Here is a 23,825-nt window from a genome sequence, read left to right as displayed (position 1 = left end):
ATGTGAGGAAGGTGATGCTAATATCTGTAAAAGGCAAATTCACACCATGTCCAACTGATTTGATATCTCTCTCCCCCTCCCTTCAGGCTTTTTCAGCTACCGTTTCACCGCCCCCGGTGTTTATTACTACAGCAGCGGCTACATAGACAACGACAAAGTCAAGCTGCTGCAGGGAGTCGTGAGAGTCCAGCTCCGGGAGCAGAAGAGCAGCAGAGTCTCCGTCAGCGTGGGAGGAATGGAGGCCAGATACGTGATGGGAGGTGAATGGAAAGACTCTCACTTTGTCCTCCATTAAAGTTCGTGCTCACGTGTTGTCTACTCCAACACAGGAAGTGAACACCTGCACTCTTGATTATGTTTTAGTTGTGTGCACTTTATACTGGATTTTATTTGGTTGCAATTCTGCTAGGATTGAAAAATATTTAAATCTGAAATCTTCATTTGGCCCTTTAACAAAATGTAAAAAAAAAAAAAAACAATGATTTGCATATGTGCTTTTTTGTTTATATCACATTTGTTACATCTGGTATTACACCCAACTCCAGCAAAAAGAACTTCCGTATTTATTTTATTTTATTTGCCCAAGGGGATGGTCTCATAAATGTATATATCAAATATGATACACTCAGCAGTGTAGCGATAAATCACGTCCACTTGCACCGTCTCCCCTGCAGGTTCTCATCGTGTTCCCAGAGCAGCTGCAGACTGTGTCGCCACCCCAGACTGCCAACAGACCAACCAGACCTCAGTCGGCCTCTCCTTCAGCACCTCCACCTGCTCCACCCCGACCGTCTACTCCATCTCTCCCAACCAGGGCTCCTACCACACAGTGATCCACATTCGGGGCCAGGGCTTCAGCGACATCGCCTGCGCCCACGAGGTTAACGTTTAGCTGGAAAATACATTCAAAAGTCTCTGTGAAGAGGATAAAGATGAGTCTATTTAAAAACATTTAAGGAAAGGACGCACATTATTAACAGCATTGTGACACTTAACTTTTAGTTGGCCTTATCTTTAATTTATAAGTAAGTGGAAAAAAATATTGATCTTGATATGAATAATTAAATATCCATTAAATAACCTACTAAAGCTATGACTTTGTATTCTCAAGGGTCCTTTCAGGTAATCAGACTATTTGTGACCAACACTGATTGAATGAATTTCTGCCGTAATTCAGTTTTATCTGTTTGCAGATTTCTCAGTCAATAACGAAGTGACTATTTGGTTAACGCAGCTCTTCTCTCCGTGCTGCAGGTCACGGTGGGAGATCAGCCCTGTCAGGTGATCAACAGCTCTCTAACTCAGATCGCCTGCCAGCTCGGCTCCACCAGCCAACTTCCCGTCGGCGTCGCCCTGCCGGTGGCCGTCAGGATCAACAACCTGGGCAGCGCCATCATCGCCGTGCCGAGCGAGCTCGACCGTCGTTTCGTGGTCCTGCCTGTGGTTGACTCGGTCTCGCCTCCTGTCGGCAGCCCCACCGGCCACACCAGGCTCCACGTCCAAGGCTCCGGCTTCTCTGAGGGGCAGGTGACCGTAGCCGGCGAGCTCTGCTCTCTCGTGTCAGTCAATTACACTGACATCATGTGTGACACGTCTCCATCTCAGCCACACACCGGTGATGCTGTCTTCTCCGTGGGCCGGCTCCAAAGCTCCTGTTGGTCAAACTGCTCCTTTACGTTTTCCTCTTCAGTCACTCCCACCGTCACCAGCATCTCCCCCGACAGCATCAACAGTTCTACCACCGTGACAATCTCAGGCTCCGGGTTCGGCAGCCGTGTGGATGACGTGGCGGTTTTCGCCAGCAGCATCGAGCTGGACGTGACCGCCGTGACCAGCAGCAGCATTTCGGTCAGAGCTGATGGTCTGCCTGCCGGCCAACACCCAATCCAAGTGATCGTGAGGAGCAAAGGTCTGGCCAGTGGTGAAGTCAGCCTGAACAGCAGCGCCCAGGCCGCCATGACCCCCAGCTGGGGCAGCCTGGCGGGGGGAACCCCTCTGGTCTTCACAGGAAACGGCTTCGCCCCGTGGAACACCAGCGTGACGGTCGGCGACCAGCCCTGTAAGATCATGGAGGTGACTCCAAGTCTCCTTCGCTGCCTGACGCCTCCTCACAGCGAGGGGCCGGTCTCTGTCAGGATCTGGGTCTTCTCCGTGGAGTACCCTCCTCTGAACTTCACCTACGCTGCTGCCCACACTCCCGTCATCAGCTCCATCAGCCCCGCCACCGGTAATCATGATCCTCCACATGGAGGACTCTGAATTTTATGTTGCCTTAACTGGCAGATTGATTTTACTTCTTGAAGCTGCAATACGTGTGACAGCCATTGTTATTTTTGAGCAGATACAAAAAGAAAAACATAAATCTATCTGTGTGGTTCAGTATCACAATTTCATTGTAAAGTCCAGTTTGTGTTTTTGAGAAAACAAATTTGGAAAACAATAAAACCACCATCAAAAAAGTAACTTGATTCAAACCAGAGCAAACATCAGAGGATACAGAAGTAAAAGGACGAGCAGTCTCTCATTAACTCTTCCTCCTGTCTTTATTTCCCACAGGGCCGAGCGGCGCAGCCGTCACTCTGACGGGTTCAGGATTTGGCTCAGACTCTCAGCTCATCTCCGTCACAGTAAATCACGTCCCCTGTAACGTGTCGACTGTCTCCGACACGCAGGTCCAGTGCACCGCGGGGAGCAACCCGGGGGGCACCTACCCGGTCATGTTACATCACCAGGTCAAAGGTCGCGCCCAGTCAGACGCCATGTTCACGTATGAGCTGACTCTCAGCAGCGTGCTTCCCAACCAAGGTGAGACACAGTCAGACCTCAAACAAACGGACGCTCGTTTCTTTTGTTCAACCGCCTGGTCAAGATCATAAAAATCATCCAGGAAAGATAAATCACTGAAAGGAAAAGATATTACATGTTGAAAGACCTCACACCTCCATCGCTAGCTTCTAATGATGACGATCCACTTAGTTATCCTTTTTGTGATTATATTAGAGACTTTATCATTTTGTTTTTGTTTTTTTTTTTTGAACATAGTTATAAAAATAAGTTTTAAGTTTTAAAAATACATTTTTTGACTCAGCACAGCAGCTGATCCTCGTTATTCAAAGAAAACTACTGATGCAGTTTTTGCAGGTTGTAGGTTTTTTTGTGACTTTTCATTCGTCCTTTTCTCTGATCTGGTTCAGGCAGTTTTGGCGGAGGAGCTCTTCTGTCCATTCAGGGCTCAGGGTTCGATCCGCACAACTCCACCGTGACCATCTGTGGAGAGGAATGTGACGTTCAGAGAGAAATGTCAACATCTACCCGTCTGTACTGCCAGTCTCCATTTAACAACAGTGAGTGTAGTTTTACTTTATTCTTCCATGATAATCCATTTATCATCTAAATCCGAAATTCATGGTCAAATAAACAATAGACTGATAAGTCTGTGGTCCTCGTAGAAGCAAAGAAAATATTTTAATTGAGAAAAACTAAGTTTGACCTCAAACATCTGAGCAGCATCTCTCCAGTAAAAGACAGTTCGAGACTTAAAGGCAGGAGCTTTTCTAATTTTACTTCAGGAATGTGTTCGTACCAGTTTGAGATCCTCAGTCGGAGCTGAACTTTAAATGCACTTATGGAGAAAGACTTTTTTGTGCAGGGATGTTCTCAGGAAGTAAAAAAAGGACATACTAACTGCGGTGATAACAGCGTTTGGACTGCTTGTTATCTCTCAAGTCTTCACAACCTGCCTCTTAAGTCTGTCTCTGTCTCGTCTCCTGTCAGGTACTCAGCCGGAGCTCAGCTGCCCGGTCGCTGTCGTTAACCAGCTGGGAGCCGTCAACATGTCAAACGGCTTCACCTACAAGGCTCAGCTGACTCCGGTGATCTCCGAGGTTTCTCCTCGCAGGGGAGGCACCGCTGGAGGGACCCGGCTCACAATCGGCGGCTCCGGTTTCAGGTGCAGTATAGAAAAGTCTCTGTGATGACACAATGGGCAGACACACCCAGAGGTGTGTTTGAGAGTCCTTTGGTTTATTTTACACAACACAGCTCAGTTCTTGTTTCACAGGATTGCACAAGGGATTTAACATGAGTATTATATTATGTTGTATTGTGAAACCATTATTTAGTGTCCTGTATGACATTAAATCTGATTATATCCAAGTAAGGATACTTAACATAATGATATTTTATGTTAAAGTGGATTAGTTTGAATATTTGTATTAGTAGTTTTTATGATTTATTATGATATACACACATTATATATGTATGTGATGATACGTGTAGTCATTTGTGATTTATTTAATTGATCAATTTGTTGAAAAATTGTTATCTTTTCTTCACATTCACTCACTCTCTGTTCATGCAGCACAAACATGAATGAAGTGCACGTGATGATCGCCGGGTCTGTGTGTGACGTGCAGTCCACCAACAACACACACATCGTCTGTGTGACAAACGCTCAGAGTCAGTCCCAGGAAACCAAAGTCCGAGTCAGCATCGGAGACCGAGGCATCGCCAAGATGGTGAGAGCCCGCCGTCAGACCTCCTGAGGTGAACGGACGAAACGTGTCTGCTTCGTCTTCAACTTTCCCACCTGGTGTTTGTCGTTTCCTCCAGGATGACGCAGATTTCTTCTACATTGACGTGTGGTCGTCCAGGTTCACGTGGGGCGGCTTGTCTCCACCTGAGAAGGGCTCGTTTGCTGTCATCACTAAAGGCCAGACCATCCTGCTGGACGTCAGCACCCCTGTGCTGAAAATGCTTCTTATCCAAGGTAATTTTTGTCTTCTTCACTCATCTGACATTTTATAAAGTGAAAGATCTTTTATTTTCTAATTGCTTTGGTGTATTAAACGGGACACCACCAGTGCTCAGCTTTAACTGGCCCTCTGTTTGAGCTCAGGAGGGACGTTGGTGTTCGATGAGGCGGACATTGAGCTTCAGGCAGAAAACATCCTGATCACAGACGGCGGACGTCTGCAGATCGGCCAGGAGGGAGCACCTTTCCAGCACAAAGCCATCATCACGCTGCACGGAAACCTGCGTTCGCCTGAACTTCCTGTTTATGGAACCAAGACGCTGGCTGTCAGAGAGGGAGTGCTGGACCTCCACGGTACAAACACACAGACTCATCAATATGAAAAAATGTTGACGTTTCAAATGACGGTGAAATATAAAGAGATGAGAATATGAATGAGATAAAATGGGTTCATTAGAGCGCTGTGTTATCATTCATGAAGAGAGTCCGATATTTAAGGCGTTTAACTGCAGGCTCTGGTTTCTAAATCCTCAAAATGATTGTAACATCACCTGAGGATGCTTTTACGAAGCTTTTTAAACATGTTAAATGTTTTATTTTTTAAAATATTAACAGATTAAATTATTCCTACTCCGCTGAAAAAGTTTTTAGGTCTAAAGAAATATCTGAGGTACTTTCAGACTAAACCCCCCTTCACTTATTTTAAGTAGTTTCCAGCTCTGCATCATCTCCTGTACATCTACAAATTAGGTCAAAGAATTGAAATAGTTGTGACCCAAATATCTCAAAAGCCCAGATTAAATGTCTTTGTGTCACATAATGGTGAGATGAGTAATTTGAGTTGTGTGTCCTGCAGCGGTGTAATTCGTCGTGACATCTCAGCTGCCCTCCTCAGGTGTACGGACTCATTGTTGGCATTGTTGTCGTCTCTCCAGGTATCCCTGTTCCTGTCCCCTGGACCCATTTGGCTCAGACAGCCACCAGCGGCTCCACCACGCTGAAGCTGATGAAAGCGGTGACCTGGAGAGCTGGAGATGAGATCGTCATCGCCTCAACCGGCCACAGGTGGAGCCGAGTGGGGGGGGGGGGTGGGGGGGGTGTCACGTTTTGGATTTCTTCCCAAAAAACTCCATCCATTCCTGCTTCCATGTCTAATGTCTCTGATGTGAAATATACCAGAGGGATAATTATAGTAAATATAGATTTACAAAACATCCAAACTCAAACTCAAAAAATAGAAATAACCAAATCTCACGGCAGTACGATGTGCTTGATTGGATATTTACTGTATGATATTGTGTAGATTTCATCTCATAAAACAAAGCACTGTTTTATGGCGGTGGTTTTTATGTGTTCTCCAGGCACAGTCAGAGAGAGAACGAGGTGAGGAGGATCGCCAGCGTGTCGGCTGACGGAAAGACTCTCACCCTGACCGAACCGCTCGGCTACGAGCACCTCGGGGTGAGCGTCACGCTGCCGGACGGTACGGTGTTCCAGGGCCGAGCTGAGGTGGGTCTGCTCACCAGGAACATCGTGGTTCGAGGCTCCCAACACCAAGAGTGGAGCGACGAGATCGAAGCGTGTCCCGATGGCTTCAACACAGGTGCTGCGCTTAGTTTGTTGGTTTTTCCTCATTAAATCTGACGATGAGCAGAATGAAGGGGATAAATAAAGAGACATAATCCTGCTGTGAAGCTGCTAATTCACATCAAATGTGTTGATATTTTTATTGATTTAAGATTTTAATCTAATCCTGACTGTCTATAACAATGTGTTATAGAAATTAAAACGATAATGGGCTGTATATTATCATACTGGAGTCGGTTTGCAGCATTAAAGGAGTTTCTCTCTGTCCTGCAGGAGAATTTGCCACCCAGACGTGTTTCCAGGGAAGATTTGGAGAGGAAGTGGGCAGCGATCAGTTTGGAGGCTGCATCATGTTCCACGCGCCCAGGCCCAACGAAAACCTGGCGATAGGCAGACTGGAATATGTTGAGGTGAGCTGCTTGAAACTTCTTCAAATTTCTGTTTTTTTTTTGTTGTTTTTTTTTCTAGATCTCCTAACATCGTGCTGCTCTGTATCTGCTGCTGTTCCAAAGGTCTTCCACGCCGGGCAGGCCTTCAGGCTGGGACGTTATCCCATCCACTGGCATCTGATGGGAGACATCGACTACAAGTCGTACGTGAGGGGCTGTGCGATCCATCAGACCTACAACCGGGCCGTCACCATCCACAACACCCACCGGCTGCTGGTGGAGCACAACGTCATCTACGACATCATGGGTGGGGCCTTCTTCATCGAGGACGGCATCGAGACCGAGAACATCCTGCAGTACAACCTGGCCGTGTTTGTCAAGCAAAGCACCAGCCTGCTGAACGACGACGTCACTCCCGCCGCCTACTGGGTCACCAATCCCAACAACATCATCCGACACAACGCCGCCGCAGGGGGCACCCACTTTGGTTTCTGGTACCGCATGCACGAGCACCCCGACGGCCCGTCGTACGACCCAAAGATCTGCCAGAAGAGGGTTCCCCTGGGTGAGTTTTACAACAACACCGTCCACTCCCAGGGCTGGTTCGGCATCTGGATCTTCGCAGACTTTTTCCCCATGAAGGACGGAGGCTGCCGCTCCAACACCCCTGAGCCCGCCGTCTTCCACGGACTCACCACCTGGAATTGCGAGAAGGGTGCCGAGTGGGTCAACGTGGGCGCCATCCAGTTCAACAACTTCCTCATGGTCAACAACGAGAAAGCCGGCATCGAAGCCAAGCGCATCTTTCAGTGGGCCGTGTCTGGCTTTGGGGAGGACGGAGGGGCGACGGTGTCCAACAGCACCATCGTGGGCCACGTGGATGAGCTCGGACTGGGAAGCAACTACTGCACAGGCGTCGGGGTCATCGCGCCATTTGACGATGGCATGAGCGTCCTTAACACCAAGTTCCTCAATTTCGACCGCAGCTCCTGTGCCGCCATCGGGGTAACCACGATCGACGGGACTTGTGTGGATCGGTGTGGTGGTTGGGCGGTCCGGTTTAGTGGCATCCAGTACATGAACTCCCCCAACAAGGCCAAGTTCAAGTGGGAGCACGAGGTGCAGCTGGTGGACGCTGACGGCTCCCTCACAGGTAATAAATAATCCAAAGCAGGCGGTTCTTTGATATTTAACCCATTTAGTTCAAGTTATTGAAATAGAATTAAAAATATTTTCAGCGGCTCTAAGTCTGTGCTTCCTGGTTGCTTTCAGGACAAATCAACCACAAAGTCGTCCCTATGAGCGACCTCCTGGACCCGGCCCACTGCTCCCAGAGCGCCGAGTGGAGTTTGGGTTTCCCCGGCGCCGTGTGCGACCACACGGTCGACTTCCACCGCTTGTCGTTCAACAATCCCTCCCCGGCCTCTCTGCGGGGCAAAGATGTCATCCTGACCAACTCACACGGTATGAAAACACACAGATGGATCCTCTCAGCAGAAACCAGCACTGAGCTTTTAGTTCGTGTGATCTGCAGGATGTTGAAGAAAAGCGTGTTTTTTTTTTTAAATGGCAGGCAGCAGTGCGGTCCCCTACCTGAAGAAGAGGATGACTCATAAGCTCGGCTGGATGGCTCTGCTGCCGTCTGGACAAACCTACAACTGGTACTTCAGCGATATGGATCACCTCACCAACATCACCTACAGTGCAAAGTTCTACGGCTTCAAGGTAATCAAACGTTCCTCGCAGGATGAAGTGATGACGATGAACATACCTCATAAAAGGTCAAAGTCATCTTTCTGCCTATTTGCATTGAAGCTTCCTCTCATATTTTTTTTTTTTTTTTCCCCCCCGCAGTCAGATCAATATGTGATCATCAACCACAACTTCACCCAGAGTCCAGACAGGTTCCGTGTCATCGACGAGAGGAACGGCTCATCGACGCCACTCAGCTTCAGCGGAAACGATAATGGAGACTGGTACTTCGACGACAGCTCCAACAACCTCTACTACATCGGTCAGACACACACTGATGTTATATTTCATATCGCTGTTCACGGAATATGTTTGGTTGTCTCACAGTATTTCAGGAAACTAAATAAAAACACATTAGTGATGTTTATATGAGTATAAATACTGGATGATATAATCTGGGCGTCTTTATCTGTTGGCATATTCAAATGTATTATGTTTTACCTTTAAAGGAACATCAGATTTTCTGTATTTCAGTACTGAGGTTGAACTCGGTCTGGATTTTGTCGTTTGTTTATTCGGTGATCGCTCCGTGTTTGACATTGTTCTGTTCCCTCAGTGTCCGGGAAGACCAGCCAGCGCCGGCGCCGCAGCAGCGTCGACCGCTCCATGACGGACACCTCAGTAAACTTCAGGGTCTACCGCTGCCTCTTCCTCAACTGCATCCCGCCGCCGCCGGCCACGCTCGCCCCCCTCCCCAACCAACGGCCCCACGACTTCATGTGAGTTTAGGTCATCTTTCTCTCTAATTCGGCCTTTCTGATTGTATAATGTCCCGTCTGTGTGTTCTTCTCCACAGCTGGTGGTCTAACGCCTCTTTCTGGGAGCGTTCAGCTGAAAATAACTTTACAGCACCAGCAGAAGGCGCTGACGTGGTCATCCCATCAGGTCATATCTGAAACGAAACTAAAAAGCTCCTTTGGAGTCACCCTGGGCCGTACTGGGATAGAAATGATTCTGAACATTGGTTTTTGCCCGGGCTCATGGTTGCACACTCTCTCTGTCCCCCACAGGGACGTGGGTCGTTCTGGATGGCAGCACGCCTGCTCTCAACAAGCTGACGGTCGTCGGAGTTCTTGAGATCCCCAACAACACGAGCAGCTCGTCCACCAGAATGGCGGCGGACAGCCCCGTGGTGATAGACGCCGTCTACATCTCCATCCAGGTCGGTGTCACCTCTGCTGCCTCCAGGATCATCCGTTATGAGCAGTTGTGATGTAACACTGTCAACTGAGAATGAACCCGCATCCATCATTTCTATCATTTTTAAAATCTTTATTGTGGCCATTTTCCAAAATTGATTGTGTTTAATTGAAAAATGACCTCATACCTAATGAGTTGGAGTCTCCTGGCGCTGTTTCAGGGCGGGCGGCTGATCGCAGGATGGAAAGACGAGCCGTTCGGAGGTCGGCTGCACATCAAGCTGAGGGGGAGCCACAGCACTCCGGACTGGCCTCTGCCCAACGGACCCAACCAGGGCTCCAAAGTCCTGGGTCAGAAAACAGAACATCAGTCTTTGAATCAAATTAGAGATAAGAGAACAAGCTGCCCTGTTAATATCGCCATCACAAAAATATGTTGGAATTTCTTATTTGTTAATTTGAATGATAATTTCTTTCTCTACACATCCAGCCAAATATTTTCAGTAGAGCATGAAAAATATATATCAAATTATATTTTTTAGATTTTACTCAGCCACATGAATAAACAAACAAATTGATATTTTACAGCAAAACGGTTTTCCAGATTTTGTGTATTTTTATGTAAACTAATTTATGATCCGTGTGAGAAATGAGCTGAACTGTCTTTTTTAAATTTAGTGTTTCAGAAAAGGAAGTGTTTATTAAATGATCCCAGGACTGGAGTTTGTACAGCAGATGGGTCTAACTGAGTTTTTTGTTTTTGTTTCTCAGGTGTGTTTGGATCACTGGAGCTGTACGGACAACCTCACGACGTCTACCACACCAAGCTCGCCGCCACTGCTGAGGCCGGCTCTGACAGGCTGACCCTGTCGCAGTCCGTCGACTGGCAGGTCTGCGTGCTTTCATGTATTATCGATCTCACAGTTGGCTCCGGTTGTTAGAGCTGTTTTCTCTTATCATGTGTTTGTTTCCTGAGCAGGTTGGAGATGAGGTCGTCATCTCCACCACCAGCTACAGCGCCTGGGAGACAGAAAAACGCCAGATCGCCGCCAAGTCAGTGGACGGCCGCGTCCTGACCCTGAGCCAGCCTTTGACCCACACTCACATCGGTCAGCTCATCATCATCTCTTCATCAATTATATCAGATACTTTTGTCATTTGCTCTTAAATCCACTTCAGCTCCTGGCATTTCCTTTTATTTTAATAATGTTCCTCTGAAACGGCGTCAAACGGAAGCAGACTGATCTTTGTTTTTCCGTCTCCATCCAGGTGAGACTCACTCCGTCTCAGAAACATCTCTGTCCTACACTCTGGCTGCCGACGTCGGCCTCCTGAGCAGGAACATCAGGATCATCGGTCAGGAGTACCCAGATATGATGCAGGAGTCTTTCGGAGCCAGACTGCTGGTCGGCTCCTACTCCTGGGCAGGAATTGACTACAAAGGTGGGCCAAACTTTTTTTTCTCTTCCAAATAATTCAGCACGTGTTGTCTTTTGGCCTCAGATTACAGTCAAAACAATTTATCATGATACACATCACGTTTGTTTTCAACGTAGTCAACCCATGTGTGACTTTTATGAAGGCCATTAAACGCATCACTGATATTTCCTTCCTGAAGGCAAAGCTCAGATCAGAAACGTGGAGTTTTTCCACTCCGGTCAGGAAGGCTGGACGGACGACACCGACCCTCGCTACTCTGTGGCCTTCCTTAACCTCGGACAGGTACGCAGAACACACACTTCAATGATATTCAGATAAATGAGTATTAAATCAAATTATGGTACAACTCACTTGTTGTGTATTTGTAGCCCTGAGGGTGAGCTGGTGATGTTGTCGAGGAAATTTAAATAGAATTATTAATATTATTCACTTCACAAAGGTACGGTTAGCAGTGAAAAAGAAAAGAAAAGAATCAGTATTAGGTTTTATTTTCTGCCATCAGGTGTCGTCGCTGTTCAAAGCTGCTACAGCAGAGTTTACTGGAGAGGTGAAGGTTTCTGTTTCTGTGTTTGAAGGTTTCAGGAGAAGACTCGTACATTCAGGGCTGCGCCTTCCATGACGGCTTCTCTCCGGCCATCGGCGTCTTTGGGACAGAAGGGCTGATGGTCGATGATAACGTCGTCCACCACACCGTGGGAGAAGGTCAACATCCCCCTGCTCGCCGCCGTCTTTCCTTCTCTGTTGATCAGCTCAGATTTTGTCACTGGGGGTCTTTTAACACGTTGAACAACGTGTTGTGTGTGTGCAGGGATCAGAATCTGGGGCGACAAGATAACGGTGAGGAGGAACCTGGTGATGATGTCACTGTGGCCCGGCTCATACCAGGACAGGGAGGAGCCCTTCAACTACGCCTGGAGCGCCGCCATCGAGGTCCGTCCTCTAAAGATATAAGAAATAAACTCTCCCACTTCAGAAACTGTGAGCTGACTGTGTTTCTCGGCACTTTCAGGTCAACGAGGGGACAAACGTGGTGCTGCAGCATAACATCGTGGCGGGTTATGAGCGGGTGGCGTATCGAATCGACGGCGAACCGTGTCCAGGTAGAACCACGCTGATGTTTCAACCCAGAACGATGGAAGTTCTCAGAGCAGTTTCTCACTGAGCAGGAAACATGATGATACGTTTATTCTGCTGCAGGTTATTTTAACGAAAACGAGAACTGGGTTCAGAACGAGGCTCACGGCGGCCTATACGGCGTTTACCTGAACAAAGACGGTCTGCCTGGCTGCAGCTTGATCCGGGACTTCTTCATCTGGAGGAGCTTTGACTATGGCATCTACTTCCAGGTAGTAAAATAAAAAAAATGACAGTCTGATGTTACTGAGCCAATCACACACGTTCTAAGTCTTTAATTTACTGCTTTTATATCAAACATGACATTTTTAGAGATGACCAACGATTTCACCAACGTTGGTTTAAAAAGGGCTGAACAACCTTTCATTCTCCTTTTTCACCTTTAATTGAGTTAAAATATCACTTTCGTCAGCTTACATTTGGAGAATATGATTTGAACCCTTGAGTCTTTCTGACACGTTTTACTTTCATTAAATCAGCTAAATTAAAGCTCCTGCAAGTAGTGTAATATGTGATTGATCAAAATAACTGGCAACTGTGAAAAACCTTCTTGTAAAAAGTCTTTATCAGTATTAATAGTCTAGCTGAAGAAATTCCAACAGATCCTCCATCTTTACTCTTTTTACTCTCGCCCTCACAGACCATCATGAACATGGTTGTGTCCAACGTGACCCTGGTGGACAACGGGATGGGCGTCATGCCGCTGGTCTACGCTCCGCCTTCGGTCTCCCACACCTTCGCCGACAAACCTGTACACATCCAGGTGAGAGCTTTTTATATTGATGCACTGATTCCTTGTTCGTGTTCACGTTTGCGTGTAAAAGTTTATTTTTCGTGGTCCTCTTTTCCCAGAGCTCCTTGATCGTTGGCACCAGCCCGAACTTCAACTGTTCACACACTCTGCCCATCAGTGACTTTAATATTGAGAACAGTGACCCCCATCGGGCCCCGAGACCTCCCAAAGGTGCAGTACGAGTTCCCCAGTGCTGCTGGGACCAAAGCTTTTCACTAAACCAGATTCATTTTGGGGGTTTTCATGTTTTCATTTCAGTTTTTAACCTGAAAATACAGTTTCTGGAGGATTATTCTTTCTTCATCTCACATCTGCTGATAACTTAAATGCTCTGTATAAATGGGGGTCCTCCTTTTTGTGTTTGTGTTTTCGCTGTCCAGGTGGTAGATCTGGACTCTGCTGGCCCACTTTTGGATCTTCACACAACACCGCTCCTTTGAAGCCACATCATGTCAACAACAACTACAACGCCATCAAAGGACTGATGACTGTCAAAGGTGAGTTTTTGGGAAAGGTTGCTGTCGTTATCTGATGCTTTCATCAACTCTCCTCACATCTTCCCACTATCCTCTTTTTGCTCTTTCCAGACACGACATTTGTCGGCTTCAGTGACGCCTGCGTCACCGAGTCCGCCTTCATGTTCATGACCAACCCCCTCAACGAGGACCTGCAGCATCCTGTGCAGGTTTCAGGGATCCGGATGTTCGACAGCAGCGAGAGCTCTCAGGTCTTCATCCACAGGCCTGACGTGACGTAAGAACGGGACAGAATCCAGACTTACTCAGTTTAATACTTAAAAAGTTAAAAAGCTCTGAGTTTGGTCTGTACTTAACAATTTAAAGATAAAGATCGATCAGAGTAACTTGGTGTCTATGTAGAATAGAAAATGGTTTCGTTCAGGATGTAATCGTGATGACTGTCTCTCGGCCTCAGTAAAGCGAACCCTTCTGACTGTGTGGACATGGACTGCGATGCCAAGAAGAAGAGCTTGCTGAAGGACTTGGATGGGTCCTTCCTGGGTGCGAAGGGAGCTGTGGTGCCTCAGTCTGAGTACGAATGGGGAGGCGATCCACGGAGGGGACTGGGCGACTACCGCATCCCCAAAGTCATGCTCACATTCCCCAACGGCAGCCGGATCCCCGTGGAGCAGATCGCTCCACAAAAAGGTAACAGGACGGCGGAGGGTTCGCCTCATCTGAGTCACACAGGAACAGATTTACCGTCCTGTCTGACCTCCTGTTCTTCATTCATTCGAAGGTATCATCAGGAAAAACTGCACCTTCATGAGTTCATGGCAGAGCTACAAATGTTTCGGGTTGAACTACAGGATGCTGGTGATCGAGAGTCTGGACTCTGACACTGAGACCAGACGTCTGTCTCCCGTCGCTGTGCTCGGAGACGACTTTGTGGATCTCATCAACGGTATGACGAGTTCTGCTGTTCTGCTTCAGTTAAAACCCCGACAGGAGGACTAACAGGTGGAAGGTGTTTGTGATGGCGTTGTGTGTCTTTGTGTCCAGGCCCTCAGGATCAGGGTTGGTGTGCGGGCTACACCTGTCAGAGGAGAGTGTCTCTCTTCCACAGCATCGTGGCCACCGGTCACTCCTTCGACGTCTTCTTCACCAGCGTCAGTCCTCAGAAACTTCGTCTCATGATGCTCAACGCTGATCCGTCCGAGGTCAGCCAGTCGGGTCTAAACTGCTTCTAACGCAATTAACCTCATTTCCAGATACACAGTTCAGTAATGTTTGTAATCAGGAGGCTCATCACCACACTAGTTTTCACTAAGTCGCCTGCTGTCCTCTGATTGGTGCAGAGCATTGTGGTGTCAGTCTTCTACTCCAACCCTCAGCGGTTGGACATTTTTGCCAACAACAAGCTGGTGGCACCGACAAATGCCAAGTGGAATGATGATGGAACTGACTACACACTGAAGAAGCCCACTTATGCAGGTACTGAAGCTTCACACACACACAAAATAACCAAAAAAATGATTTATATAGACCTTCCACCCTGGTAATGTGAAAATATCACAAAAATACAAAATTAACATCCAGCTTATTTATATATGTGTGAAATAAAACAGTCGTTCATGGGAATGTATACAAAACAGCAGTTAAATGCTTTTCTAACATAAAAGATACATTTTGCGATGTACAGATTTTTCCTACTTTACAATTAGCATGTTTTATCTGATCTTCTGTTCAGGTCAGTATGTCCCACAGCTGAACGCCACTTTGGGCACCAACTACTTTGACCAGGACAACAAGATGCTGAAGGTTGTAGTGAGAGGCTCCGACCCGGTGGAGATCCGGACCTCCCCGGTTCTCATTCTCGCCTTCGAGCTGCCCGCCATGACTGAGGAGGAGTTCTTCGGGGAAAACCTGATCCAGAACCTGGCGACGTTCCTCAAAGTTCCTTCAAACATGATCCGAATCTCCAGAATCGTCCGGGAGGATGGAGGCGCGCGGCGGAGGAAGAGATCGACTGGCCTGATGGTGGAGGTGGAGATCAAGAAACCTCCAGTCCAGCAAACCACCAACAGCACGGACGGTCAGAGAGTTCTGCACCTGCTCACCGTCACATATTTTAACCTCTTCTTGTCTTTTTCATTCATTCTTTTTATCCCTCTAATTTATGTTTTGTTCAAGTTGTTCTCCTTTTTGAGGATTTGAAGAAAACTGAAAGTCACAGCAGGATATTTGTGTCTTCTCAGACGACGAAGACTTTACACTGTTGAAGAACATCGCTGATGAACTTGGTCAGGCAGCCATTTCTGGAAGCCTCAGCAAGTCCATCGGCTTCAACGTGTCCTCGATAGGCGTCATCCCGCCTCCTCCCCCGTCATCGGACCCCAGCTGGAATAAGGTGAAGCTCGAGGCCGAGTCAAAACAAATGTCACTGCAGTAAAATCCTCTGCGTGGCTCGTGCTCATTGGTCATTTTTCTGCTTCGGCCCTCAGGTGGCCACCAAAGAAGTGACGAGGGAGGAGCCCGAAGTCAGCTTAGTGTCCAGCGTCTCCAGCCTGCTGCTGATGGCGGAGCCGATGGCCAGCGAGTTCGTGGGGCCGCTGTCCCAGCAGCCCAGTCTGATGGCGGTGGATGAGCAGGTGAAGCTTCCACACTGTTAATCCAAAGAGAGATGAAACTCCTCAGCTGGCGTTTGAGTTTTTGGTTTATGGGATGAACAAACAGTAAAGTCACTTAAGAGAGAGGGTTCGGGTTAGTTGTGTATTAAATCAAGCCACAGAAAGTGAAAGGCCACAAACGTAACGTGAGGCCGGAGTGTTTGTTGTGTGGATGAACTGAGCCACGCTGTCGTCTGCAGGGAAACTGTGTCTCCGTGGGAGTGACGACTCTCAACGTCACAGCCAGCCTGAAAGACTCCAGCGGAAGGTTTGTGGACAGACTGGAAGGAAACACCACCATCCTGTTCAGAACCTGCTGGGCCAACTTCACCGGCCTGTCCATCCTAAAAAGCGGTACGTCTGCAGCCCTGAAACACGCCTGTTCGGGTTCAGTGAAGCTAGCGTTCATCTTTCTGTGTTTTAAAAGACTAAAGATTTCATTGAATTCACTATCTGTGGAAAAAAGTGCAGCTTAAAATGTTAAATACACGAGAAACAAAATAAATAGACAAATCTGATGAGTATAATTCAGATAAACTTTGTTCTTCCCTCTGAGGAAAGAGGAAGAGCTTATTCTAACAATCAATGATGATTGATTATTTGAAGTATTTTCTGATTTCATCTGGGGTACGAGGATTTTCTGCAATTTTCTTTTCCGTGTTTTGCACAGTTAGATCAGACAAACTAATTAAAGTGATAAGCATTTTACATTTCACAAGCTAAACAATCTATCCAGCAAATAATTAGATCCTTAGTCAATACTGAAAATAATTGTTGGCTGCAGTCCTATCAGCAAACAAGGAGCAGATTTTTTTGTTTATTTTGTTATTCATTCAAAGTACGTTTAAAGTTTGGTCGGCAGCAAAAGACAGAAAACATTTAGAAAGCCTAAAAATGTTAATACTCAGAAAAGTCTTATAATTTGTTTTTTCATTAAGTTTGATCTTTCATTTTGATTCCCTCCTGTGATCTGACCAGATTTATTTCTGCCTGTTGTGACAGTTTAACACCTTTCACAGAAACACAATCTTCGCTCCTCCTCTCTCTGCAGGTGAGAACCTCACCATGGTCTTCAAAATGGGGGAGTGGGGCGCCCAGTCAGGAGCCTTCACTGTCAAAAACGCTCCAACCACCGTGCCCCCGACGACCAGCAGCAAAGTCACCTTGACCTCTTCTACATCCGCCATGACGCCACACTCCACCACGGACGATCCGAAAGTCACCGATGAGAGCATCTTCAACTCCGGCAGCGTGGTGTCTGCCAGCGGTGTGTGTCTGCTCATCTACGCTTTGGTCTGTTGGTCGGGCGGCTTCAACACATGTTAGACACACAGCACTTCTGTCCTTTTCCTCATCACATTTATTATTCAGAGTGAAACTAAGTTATTGGGATGGGAATCACACCAGTGAGTCAGACATTACAGGTAATGAACATAAAGCTCCTCAGGCTGCTTCTCTCACTTTATTATACATCAGGTGTTTCTGCTTTACCACAGGTGCAATTAGACGTGAACAAGCTGAAGTAAAACATGAAGTTTGTATTTTGTTTATCTGAAACTCCCCCCCCCCCCCCTTTTCAATAAATTCTATTTTTCGTTGATGTTTTGTTGTTGTTGTTGTTTTTGTCGCTGATGGAGACTCTGTCCATGGTGCTGAAAGCTCCTCGGAGTTTCGCTAGAGGGCGAAAGACACCGCGAGATGTCCGAGCAGGACGCGCTTTGTCCGGCTGCTGAGTTACTTCACACGCATTTGGTCGTTTGTGTTTTTGGTGTGCGGGCTGCTTTTGCGTTGGAAGCCAAAAGTGAGAGGTCGAGGCGCATCTTTTCAGCGTGCACATCTGCCCCCCCCACCCCGCCCACCCGTAGGAGGAGGAGTGTGTGTGGGGGGGGGGCACAGCAGACAGAGGAACAATTAGTTTTATAGCCTTAATTTGCCCCCCTCCATTTAGCCCCAGAGATAACAGCACAATGTGGGCGTGTCCTGCCCTAAAAAAAAAAAAAAAAAAACTTTGCGCCGCCTGTCCTCCGGAGCGGTGCGCACTTTGCGGAGCAGCCTCCTCCCGCAGCGGGTGGATGCGACAGTCCCCCGGCCACAGCTCCGGCTCCGATCCAGGACAGAGACCTGAGGATGGATCCGTATCAGGTGGCTTTACTCTGCGGGGCTCTGCTGCTCGTCTGGGAGCCCCCCCGCTGTCCGGCTCTGGCCATTTCCCCCCCGAAGAGCGGCAAAGTGGAGGCGTCTAAATACTTGAAGGAGTTTTACGCGCCACCTTCGACGTCCGCAGACTCAGTGGAGCCTCACGACTACATGCTGTCCATCTATAAGACCTTCTCCACGGCGGAGAAACTGGGACTGAACGCCAGCTTCTTCCGCTCCTCCAAAGCTGCCAACACGATTGCCAGTTTTGTGGACAGCGGACAAGGTACGTGCAGCTCTGCAGTGTGTGTCTGTGTGTGTGTGTGTGTGTGTGTGTCTGCAGGGCTGACTGACTCACACTCACATCATCTCCGTGAGAATGTGTCTGACCCGGCTGCTTTAATGCTTTCCACAGATGACCTCCCACTCTCCCCTCTGAGGAGGCAGCAGTATCTGTTCGACGTCTCAACCCTCTCCGAAAAAGCGGAGGTGCTGGGAGCCGAGCTCAGGATATACACCAAAGTGTCTGGGAATTTCAGGATATCCGAGACGGAGCCGGTCGACGTCCAGCTCCTCTCCTGCCACGACCAGCAGCTGCTGGACTCCAAAACGCTGGAGCTGCAGGATTCCCACAGGCCGAAGTGGGAGGTGTTGGACGTGTGGGAGATTTTCAAGGAGCGGCAGCACCTGAGCCAGGGGAAGCCCTTCTGCCTGGAGCTCAGGGCCGTGCTGGACAACCCCGAGAGGGAGCTGGACCTGCACCTCCTGGGCCTGCACAGGCACGGCAGGCCTCAGCAGAAAAAGGCCATCTTAGTGGTCTTCACTAGATCCAAGAAGAGGCAGACCCTCTTCAGTGAGAGGAGAGAGCGGAGGCCTGGCATCAAAGCCAGCAGGAGACGGAGAACGGCGGCGTCCAAAACCCGCCACGGAAAGAGACACGGCAAAAAGTCCAAATCCAGGTGCAGCAAGAAACCCCTGCACGTCAACTTCAGAGATCTGGGCTGGGACGACTGGATCATCGCCCCGCTGGATTACGAGGCGTACCACTGCGAGGGCGTGTGCGACTTCCCGCTGCGCTCCCACCTGGAGCCCACCAACCACGCCATCATCCAGACGCTGATGAATTCCATGAACCCCAGCAACATGCCGCCCAGCTGCTGCGCCCCCTCCAAGCTCAGCCCCATCAGCATCCTCTACATCGACTCAGGGAACAACGTGGTGTACAAGCAGTACGAGGACATGGTGGTGGAGTCCTGCGGCTGCAGGTAGTTTAAGACGGGGACCGAACGAACGCACACCAATCATCCTCGATACCTCAAACATTTCTTCTTCTTCTTCTTCTTTTTGTATGATCCTCTCTTGAGGAAGATCTGGTGCCTGAACACTGAGAGCTGATCAGCAAATAACTTCCAAAGTGTTTGGATATTCCTTTAAATCAGACACTTTTGGATTTGATGCTCTTAAAATCAGTGCAGAACATTTAAACCATCGTCCACACTTATTATTCTTTCACTGTTCGTCTGTAGAAGAATGCAGATGAACACGAAGCGATACATCAGACTGCAGCCCTGAATATATAAACTAAGAATGGCCCGAAGGTTAAAAGCTGCGTCAAGTTCACCTTCTGTTAAACTGTTAAAAATTCATCAAACCAAAAGTTTTAATCTTTTCATCAGCAGGATGATAAACTCCACACAAACCGTTCTTTTCTCACGTAGTGGACCCGAGCCGGGATTAAAACCCAGATTTCCAGCCTCAGACTCAGGGAGTTCAAAACCAAACACATCACCAGCTTACTCATCAGGCCTTTGTGGAGGAAGATACACAATTTTGTCTGTAATGCACTGATGTTCAAAGGTACCATGTGTAAATATTTGATATGGAAATAATAATTTATGATCTATGAATAAGTTATTGCATTTTTATTGTCCGCTTTGTTCCGTTACAGCTTCCAGATGGCATGAGTCACACATCTGGATGATCCGTTTCAAATAAACACATGTGGGTAATGTTTTGGTAATGAAACGTGACAGCTACGTTCTGCTCACAGACTGTGAAATGTGATCCGTGTTTCTGATATTGTACATAAATAGGAAATAATTCATCAGCAGAAGAAAAGGGTTTGTTTGGTGAAATTGGCCGTGCTATCACATTTTTAGCCCCATTTTTTTGTTTCATATTACTAAAATAAGAAAATAATATATTATACTGATTAATACAGAAAGGTGGATGCGGAATCCGCCATCATCCCGCCGTGTGTTCAGGTTATATTTGATCCTCTCAAACAACGTGACACCTTTTTACAGCAGAGAAGTGAATTAGTAACATTTAAAAACAAGTAAAATAATCATCTCAATTGTTTAGCCAAATTAATCTATTCTTATAAACTGTATGATCTGTGAGATATGTAGAATAACAGAAAAATTAAAATATCTTGAGCTTTATTTTGTGGTTGTGGCGATACTACGTTGGCTTTTTATTCATTTGAAGTTTACAAAAGATATATTTGCTCTTAAATGTTCCCTTTTTTTTTTTTTGCAGGTGTTTTGTGATGATATTGTGTCATGATGTTAACCAGATCACTGTTTGTAACAATTTAGCAGCTTCTTTAAGTTTTTTCTTCATATTTCCTCGCCTGCGTTTAAAAGATGAACCTCAAATAATCGTTCACTTCACTTGTAAGGTTTAAAAAAAAAAAAAAAAAAACACACATTCAGTAGGCACATCACTGGCAAAACACACAAAGAAACATCATCAGTAGATTAACAACAGCAGCATTAAGTCACACAAAGAAAATATTAAAGCCCAAAACCAGGAGTTGTATTTACCGGCACCTGTCTGAAATAAATGTTAACATTAAAAGATGTGGAGCCATAAAGTCCACAAACTCACTCCAATCATCAGTATTAAGTTCACCATCTTCATGGAGATGTGCAGCAAACTCCCCAGCTTCCAGTTAAAGTCCGATATTTTCTGTCTGTTAGCTTTTTTTTTTGGTCTCCACCGGCTCCTGGAGGAAACCTCAGTCTCTTCAGCCGCTCAGTCGGTGTGAATGTGAAACTCTTTTTAGGCCCACGAAGCCGATCGGACCTCGACTGCAGGTTTTTCTTTTGTCTTTACACAGAAGCACCATCAGACTGTTGGTCCTTCGATTAGTGGTCCAATTCAGCATCAACTTTAATTTCCTTTCTGCAGTTTGTTCTCATCAGGAAAAGAGTCTTTTAAATGTTTTACTTATTTAAAGGTACAGTGCCGACGCACAGACCGAAGGGGAGGAGTCTACATGCTGCTGGTCAATATAAAGAAATGCTCAGGAAGTTAGCGTCCCGTTTGTCCCCCCTCCCTCCCTCTCTGACGGGTGAGGGAGGTGAGTGACAGTGTTCAGGGTGAAAACGGGGTCAGCAGACAAGTGGGAAGAGCGCCATCTTCCCTGGGTGGGCTGTGTTTCTGTGTGTGCTGGATGTCGGGGGGTGGGGGGGGGGGCTGTTTGGGTCCCCTGCCTCTCAGACAATGGCAGTCGAGGATCTCAACATCAGATTAAGCCTGGCTTTTCCTCGCAGGGGTCAAAGGTCAAGTGGCCCATTGTCTCCCGGGGCCATGGACATTAAACAACGTGCACGTCCTTTTCAAGAGAAGGGGCAGCTACAGAGAGGGGAGGGGGGGGGGGGGGGGCCAAGGGGAAGGAATGTGTGTGATGCTGCGGGAGGGCCTTGCTGTCATTCCCTGAACAACAAGGTGAGATATAAAAAAGGGACGGCCGGTTGGACGCAGCTGCTCGGGGAAGACAGCGAAGGACAAAAGGCTGGAATGTGCCGTCTCTATAGCGGCATTCAGAGGCGTCTCTGCGCCGTGTCTCACTGTGGCAGATTTGCTGTGAGATGGAGGAAAAATATTTGTCTGGGAAACAAAGACGGGTGTAAATCCAGCACAGGATTCAGCAGCCGAGAGGAAAAGCAAGCTATAAGAGGGGACAAGGAATGACTTCGGCCACCGAAGGATTAAGACGAATGAGATTCTTCTAAGTGTTGTAAATATGTTTAACATGAGTATGTGTGTCCAATAAATCTCAGATAATCAGAGCCAGAAAAAGAAAAAACTTTCCCCTGAAGTATTTACACAATATAACTCAAACACGTGTCTCCTTTGTTTGCTGTCAGTCGCAAGCGACGCTCTGTCGTCTTGACCTCTGTGTTTGTTCTGGTAAACACAACCTGGGAGGCTTCAGAGGGGAAATCCTCTGTGGAGTCAGACGGCAGCGGACACATGAGCGACGTCACTCCTCCCGTTAGTAAAGTCAACTTTAGACAGTGTGGGGTGTTTGCTGCTTGGTTTTCAAAATAAAATAGAAGAAATCTGGCCCATCGCCGGACCGCATGTTGTTGTTGTTGTTGTTGGTCCAAATCTGGCACATGTGTCACGGTTGTAAGATGCTACTTCCACATCTGGATCACAGAAAATCTACAGGAGGATCACAGCCGGACTCTGCCCAGATGTGCTAACCCTAACCCAGACTTGGGCCAAGGTTTTGTTGATTCTCCGCCCTAAACCCCTTTAGATATCAATTGTATCTGATTCATTATTTAAATGGCCGAATTTTTAAACTGAATATTTTGGAATAAATGAGCTTTCTTCTCTTTTTCAGTGAGAATCTGATGGAAACGGGAAGAGCCGTCCTCACTCCATTCAAAGGTAAGAAAATTTCCTTCCTCAAAAGTATTACTGTCAGCCAGAAAGTGAATGTCTGTCTTTCTTTTGTGTCTTTGGTACCTTTTATTTCCTTTATGAAGTTGGAAGGAACGTGGGCCAAACAGAAACCTGCTGCTCTGTTTACTGGATCTTTCCGTCGGTGCCAACAGATACAGACTTGGAGGATTACACAGCTGAGTGACGGAGGAGCTGCTGCAGACAGGTGAGTCATATTGAATGTCACTTGGAAAACTGATTTGATTTTATAAATGCTTGATATTTAACATTCTTTATAGAAATCCAGGTTTTCTCTTACGTGTATAATTCAGGCCAAAGGCAGCCGAGCTGTGCTGGGTTTTGTTTTCCAGAGACCAGAGTTTATTTTTTTGTTCTCATGGGAAGTCACGATAATGACGTTCGACTGGTCATTAGTCAAACTGAATCACTGGAAAGTCCCCGCCCTTTTCTTTTCTAACTAACAAACACAGAGTCATAATGTTTTCCAAAACAACGTCCGTGCATCTGGTTGCACCTTGGTCCACAATTTGTTGTAATGTGCATCAGGTGTGCGGAGTTTCCCGGCATATGTTGAGCACAGAAACACTGCAGATAGGTCAGAACATTCACACACAACAAAAACATCCAGTGAGCAACAGACGGGGGGACAGAAACAGCCTGCTGACGGGAGAGGTCAAAGGTCAGAAAGGATAAGGTCACTCAGATAAGCGAGCGGACAAACATCTCAGGATGAACGAGTCCGCCCTTGACCTGAAAACATCCGAACAGGCCCGAATCTCTTGAAACTTTTCTGTCCATTCTTTGGAAATGAGCACCTTTATCCATCTGCTCCGGCACTTTGAGCCTTTAAATCTTCGCTTCGGTTGTTGGA

At 47.2% G+C, this 23,825-nt stretch overlaps 2 protein-coding genes across 3 annotated transcripts in view; both read left to right on the top strand.

Moving 5' to 3' along the window:
* The window catches only part of pkhd1l1.1 (PKHD1 like 1, tandem duplicate 1), a 31,822-nt gene extending 14,108 nt beyond the window's left edge, over positions 1-17,714 (top strand). For both annotated transcript variants that reach the window (XM_029513457.1, XM_029513458.1), the window contains 41 exons: positions 87-260; positions 675-880; positions 1,255-2,227; positions 2,557-2,805; positions 3,195-3,344; positions 3,775-3,949; positions 4,361-4,517; positions 4,612-4,768; positions 4,898-5,107; positions 5,689-5,818; positions 6,115-6,356; positions 6,614-6,750; positions 6,853-7,882; positions 8,002-8,193; positions 8,303-8,454; positions 8,584-8,743; positions 9,038-9,200; positions 9,278-9,366; positions 9,492-9,643; positions 9,842-9,971; positions 10,392-10,510; positions 10,600-10,729; positions 10,890-11,063; positions 11,239-11,342; positions 11,636-11,762; positions 11,869-11,990; positions 12,070-12,160; positions 12,258-12,406; positions 12,835-12,957; positions 13,047-13,158; positions 13,368-13,484; positions 13,575-13,740; positions 13,921-14,153; positions 14,245-14,409; positions 14,508-14,665; positions 14,804-14,939; positions 15,196-15,540; positions 15,704-15,855; positions 15,950-16,096; positions 16,315-16,468; positions 17,166-17,714. In XM_029513457.1, the coding sequence (XP_029369317.1) occupies positions 87-260; positions 675-880; positions 1,255-2,227; positions 2,557-2,805; positions 3,195-3,344; positions 3,775-3,949; positions 4,361-4,517; positions 4,612-4,768; positions 4,898-5,107; positions 5,689-5,818; positions 6,115-6,356; positions 6,614-6,750; positions 6,853-7,882; positions 8,002-8,193; positions 8,303-8,454; positions 8,584-8,743; positions 9,038-9,200; positions 9,278-9,366; positions 9,492-9,643; positions 9,842-9,971; positions 10,392-10,510; positions 10,600-10,729; positions 10,890-11,063; positions 11,239-11,342; positions 11,636-11,762; positions 11,869-11,990; positions 12,070-12,160; positions 12,258-12,406; positions 12,835-12,957; positions 13,047-13,158; positions 13,368-13,484; positions 13,575-13,740; positions 13,921-14,153; positions 14,245-14,409; positions 14,508-14,665; positions 14,804-14,939; positions 15,196-15,540; positions 15,704-15,855; positions 15,950-16,096; positions 16,315-16,468; positions 17,166-17,440 (8,327 nt within the window). In that variant the 3' untranslated portion in view covers positions 17,441-17,714. The remainder of the gene's footprint in view (positions 1-86; positions 261-674; positions 881-1,254; positions 2,228-2,556; positions 2,806-3,194; positions 3,345-3,774; positions 3,950-4,360; positions 4,518-4,611; positions 4,769-4,897; positions 5,108-5,688; positions 5,819-6,114; positions 6,357-6,613; positions 6,751-6,852; positions 7,883-8,001; positions 8,194-8,302; positions 8,455-8,583; positions 8,744-9,037; positions 9,201-9,277; positions 9,367-9,491; positions 9,644-9,841; positions 9,972-10,391; positions 10,511-10,599; positions 10,730-10,889; positions 11,064-11,238; positions 11,343-11,635; positions 11,763-11,868; positions 11,991-12,069; positions 12,161-12,257; positions 12,407-12,834; positions 12,958-13,046; positions 13,159-13,367; positions 13,485-13,574; positions 13,741-13,920; positions 14,154-14,244; positions 14,410-14,507; positions 14,666-14,803; positions 14,940-15,195; positions 15,541-15,703; positions 15,856-15,949; positions 16,097-16,314; positions 16,469-17,165) is intronic.
* A 481-nt stretch (positions 17,715-18,195) lies between these two features.
* gdf6b (growth differentiation factor 6b) lies at positions 18,196-20,589 on the top strand. The gene is made up of 2 exons (XM_029513459.1): positions 18,196-18,536; positions 18,666-20,589. The coding sequence occupies exons 1-2, from the start codon at positions 18,242-18,244 to the stop codon at positions 19,517-19,519; spliced, it is 1,149 nt and encodes a 382-aa protein (XP_029369319.1). The 5' UTR covers positions 18,196-18,241; the 3' UTR covers positions 19,520-20,589.
* Positions 20,590-23,825: the final 3,236 nt, after the last annotated feature.

The sequence above is a fragment of the Echeneis naucrates genome, chromosome 11, assembly GCF_900963305.1.
Source record: "Echeneis naucrates chromosome 11, fEcheNa1.1, whole genome shotgun sequence".
Lineage (NCBI taxonomy): Eukaryota > Metazoa > Chordata > Actinopteri > Carangiformes > Echeneidae > Echeneis > Echeneis naucrates.
The sequence above is the reverse complement of the archived record's forward strand: the minus strand, read 5'-3'. Positions and strand labels throughout refer to the sequence as shown.

What these genes read in the sequence shown, in the direction of transcription:
- gdf6b (XM_029513459.1), top strand. Translation starts at nt 18,242, where the DNA reads ATGGATCCGTATCAGGTGGCTTTACTCTGCGGGGCTCTGCTGCTCGTC. An exon ending in TTTTGTGGACAGCGGACAAG is followed by an intron (nt 18,537 to 18,665) that starts GTACGTGCAGCT and finishes TGCTTTCCACAG; the next exon opens with ATGACCTCCCACTCTCCCCT.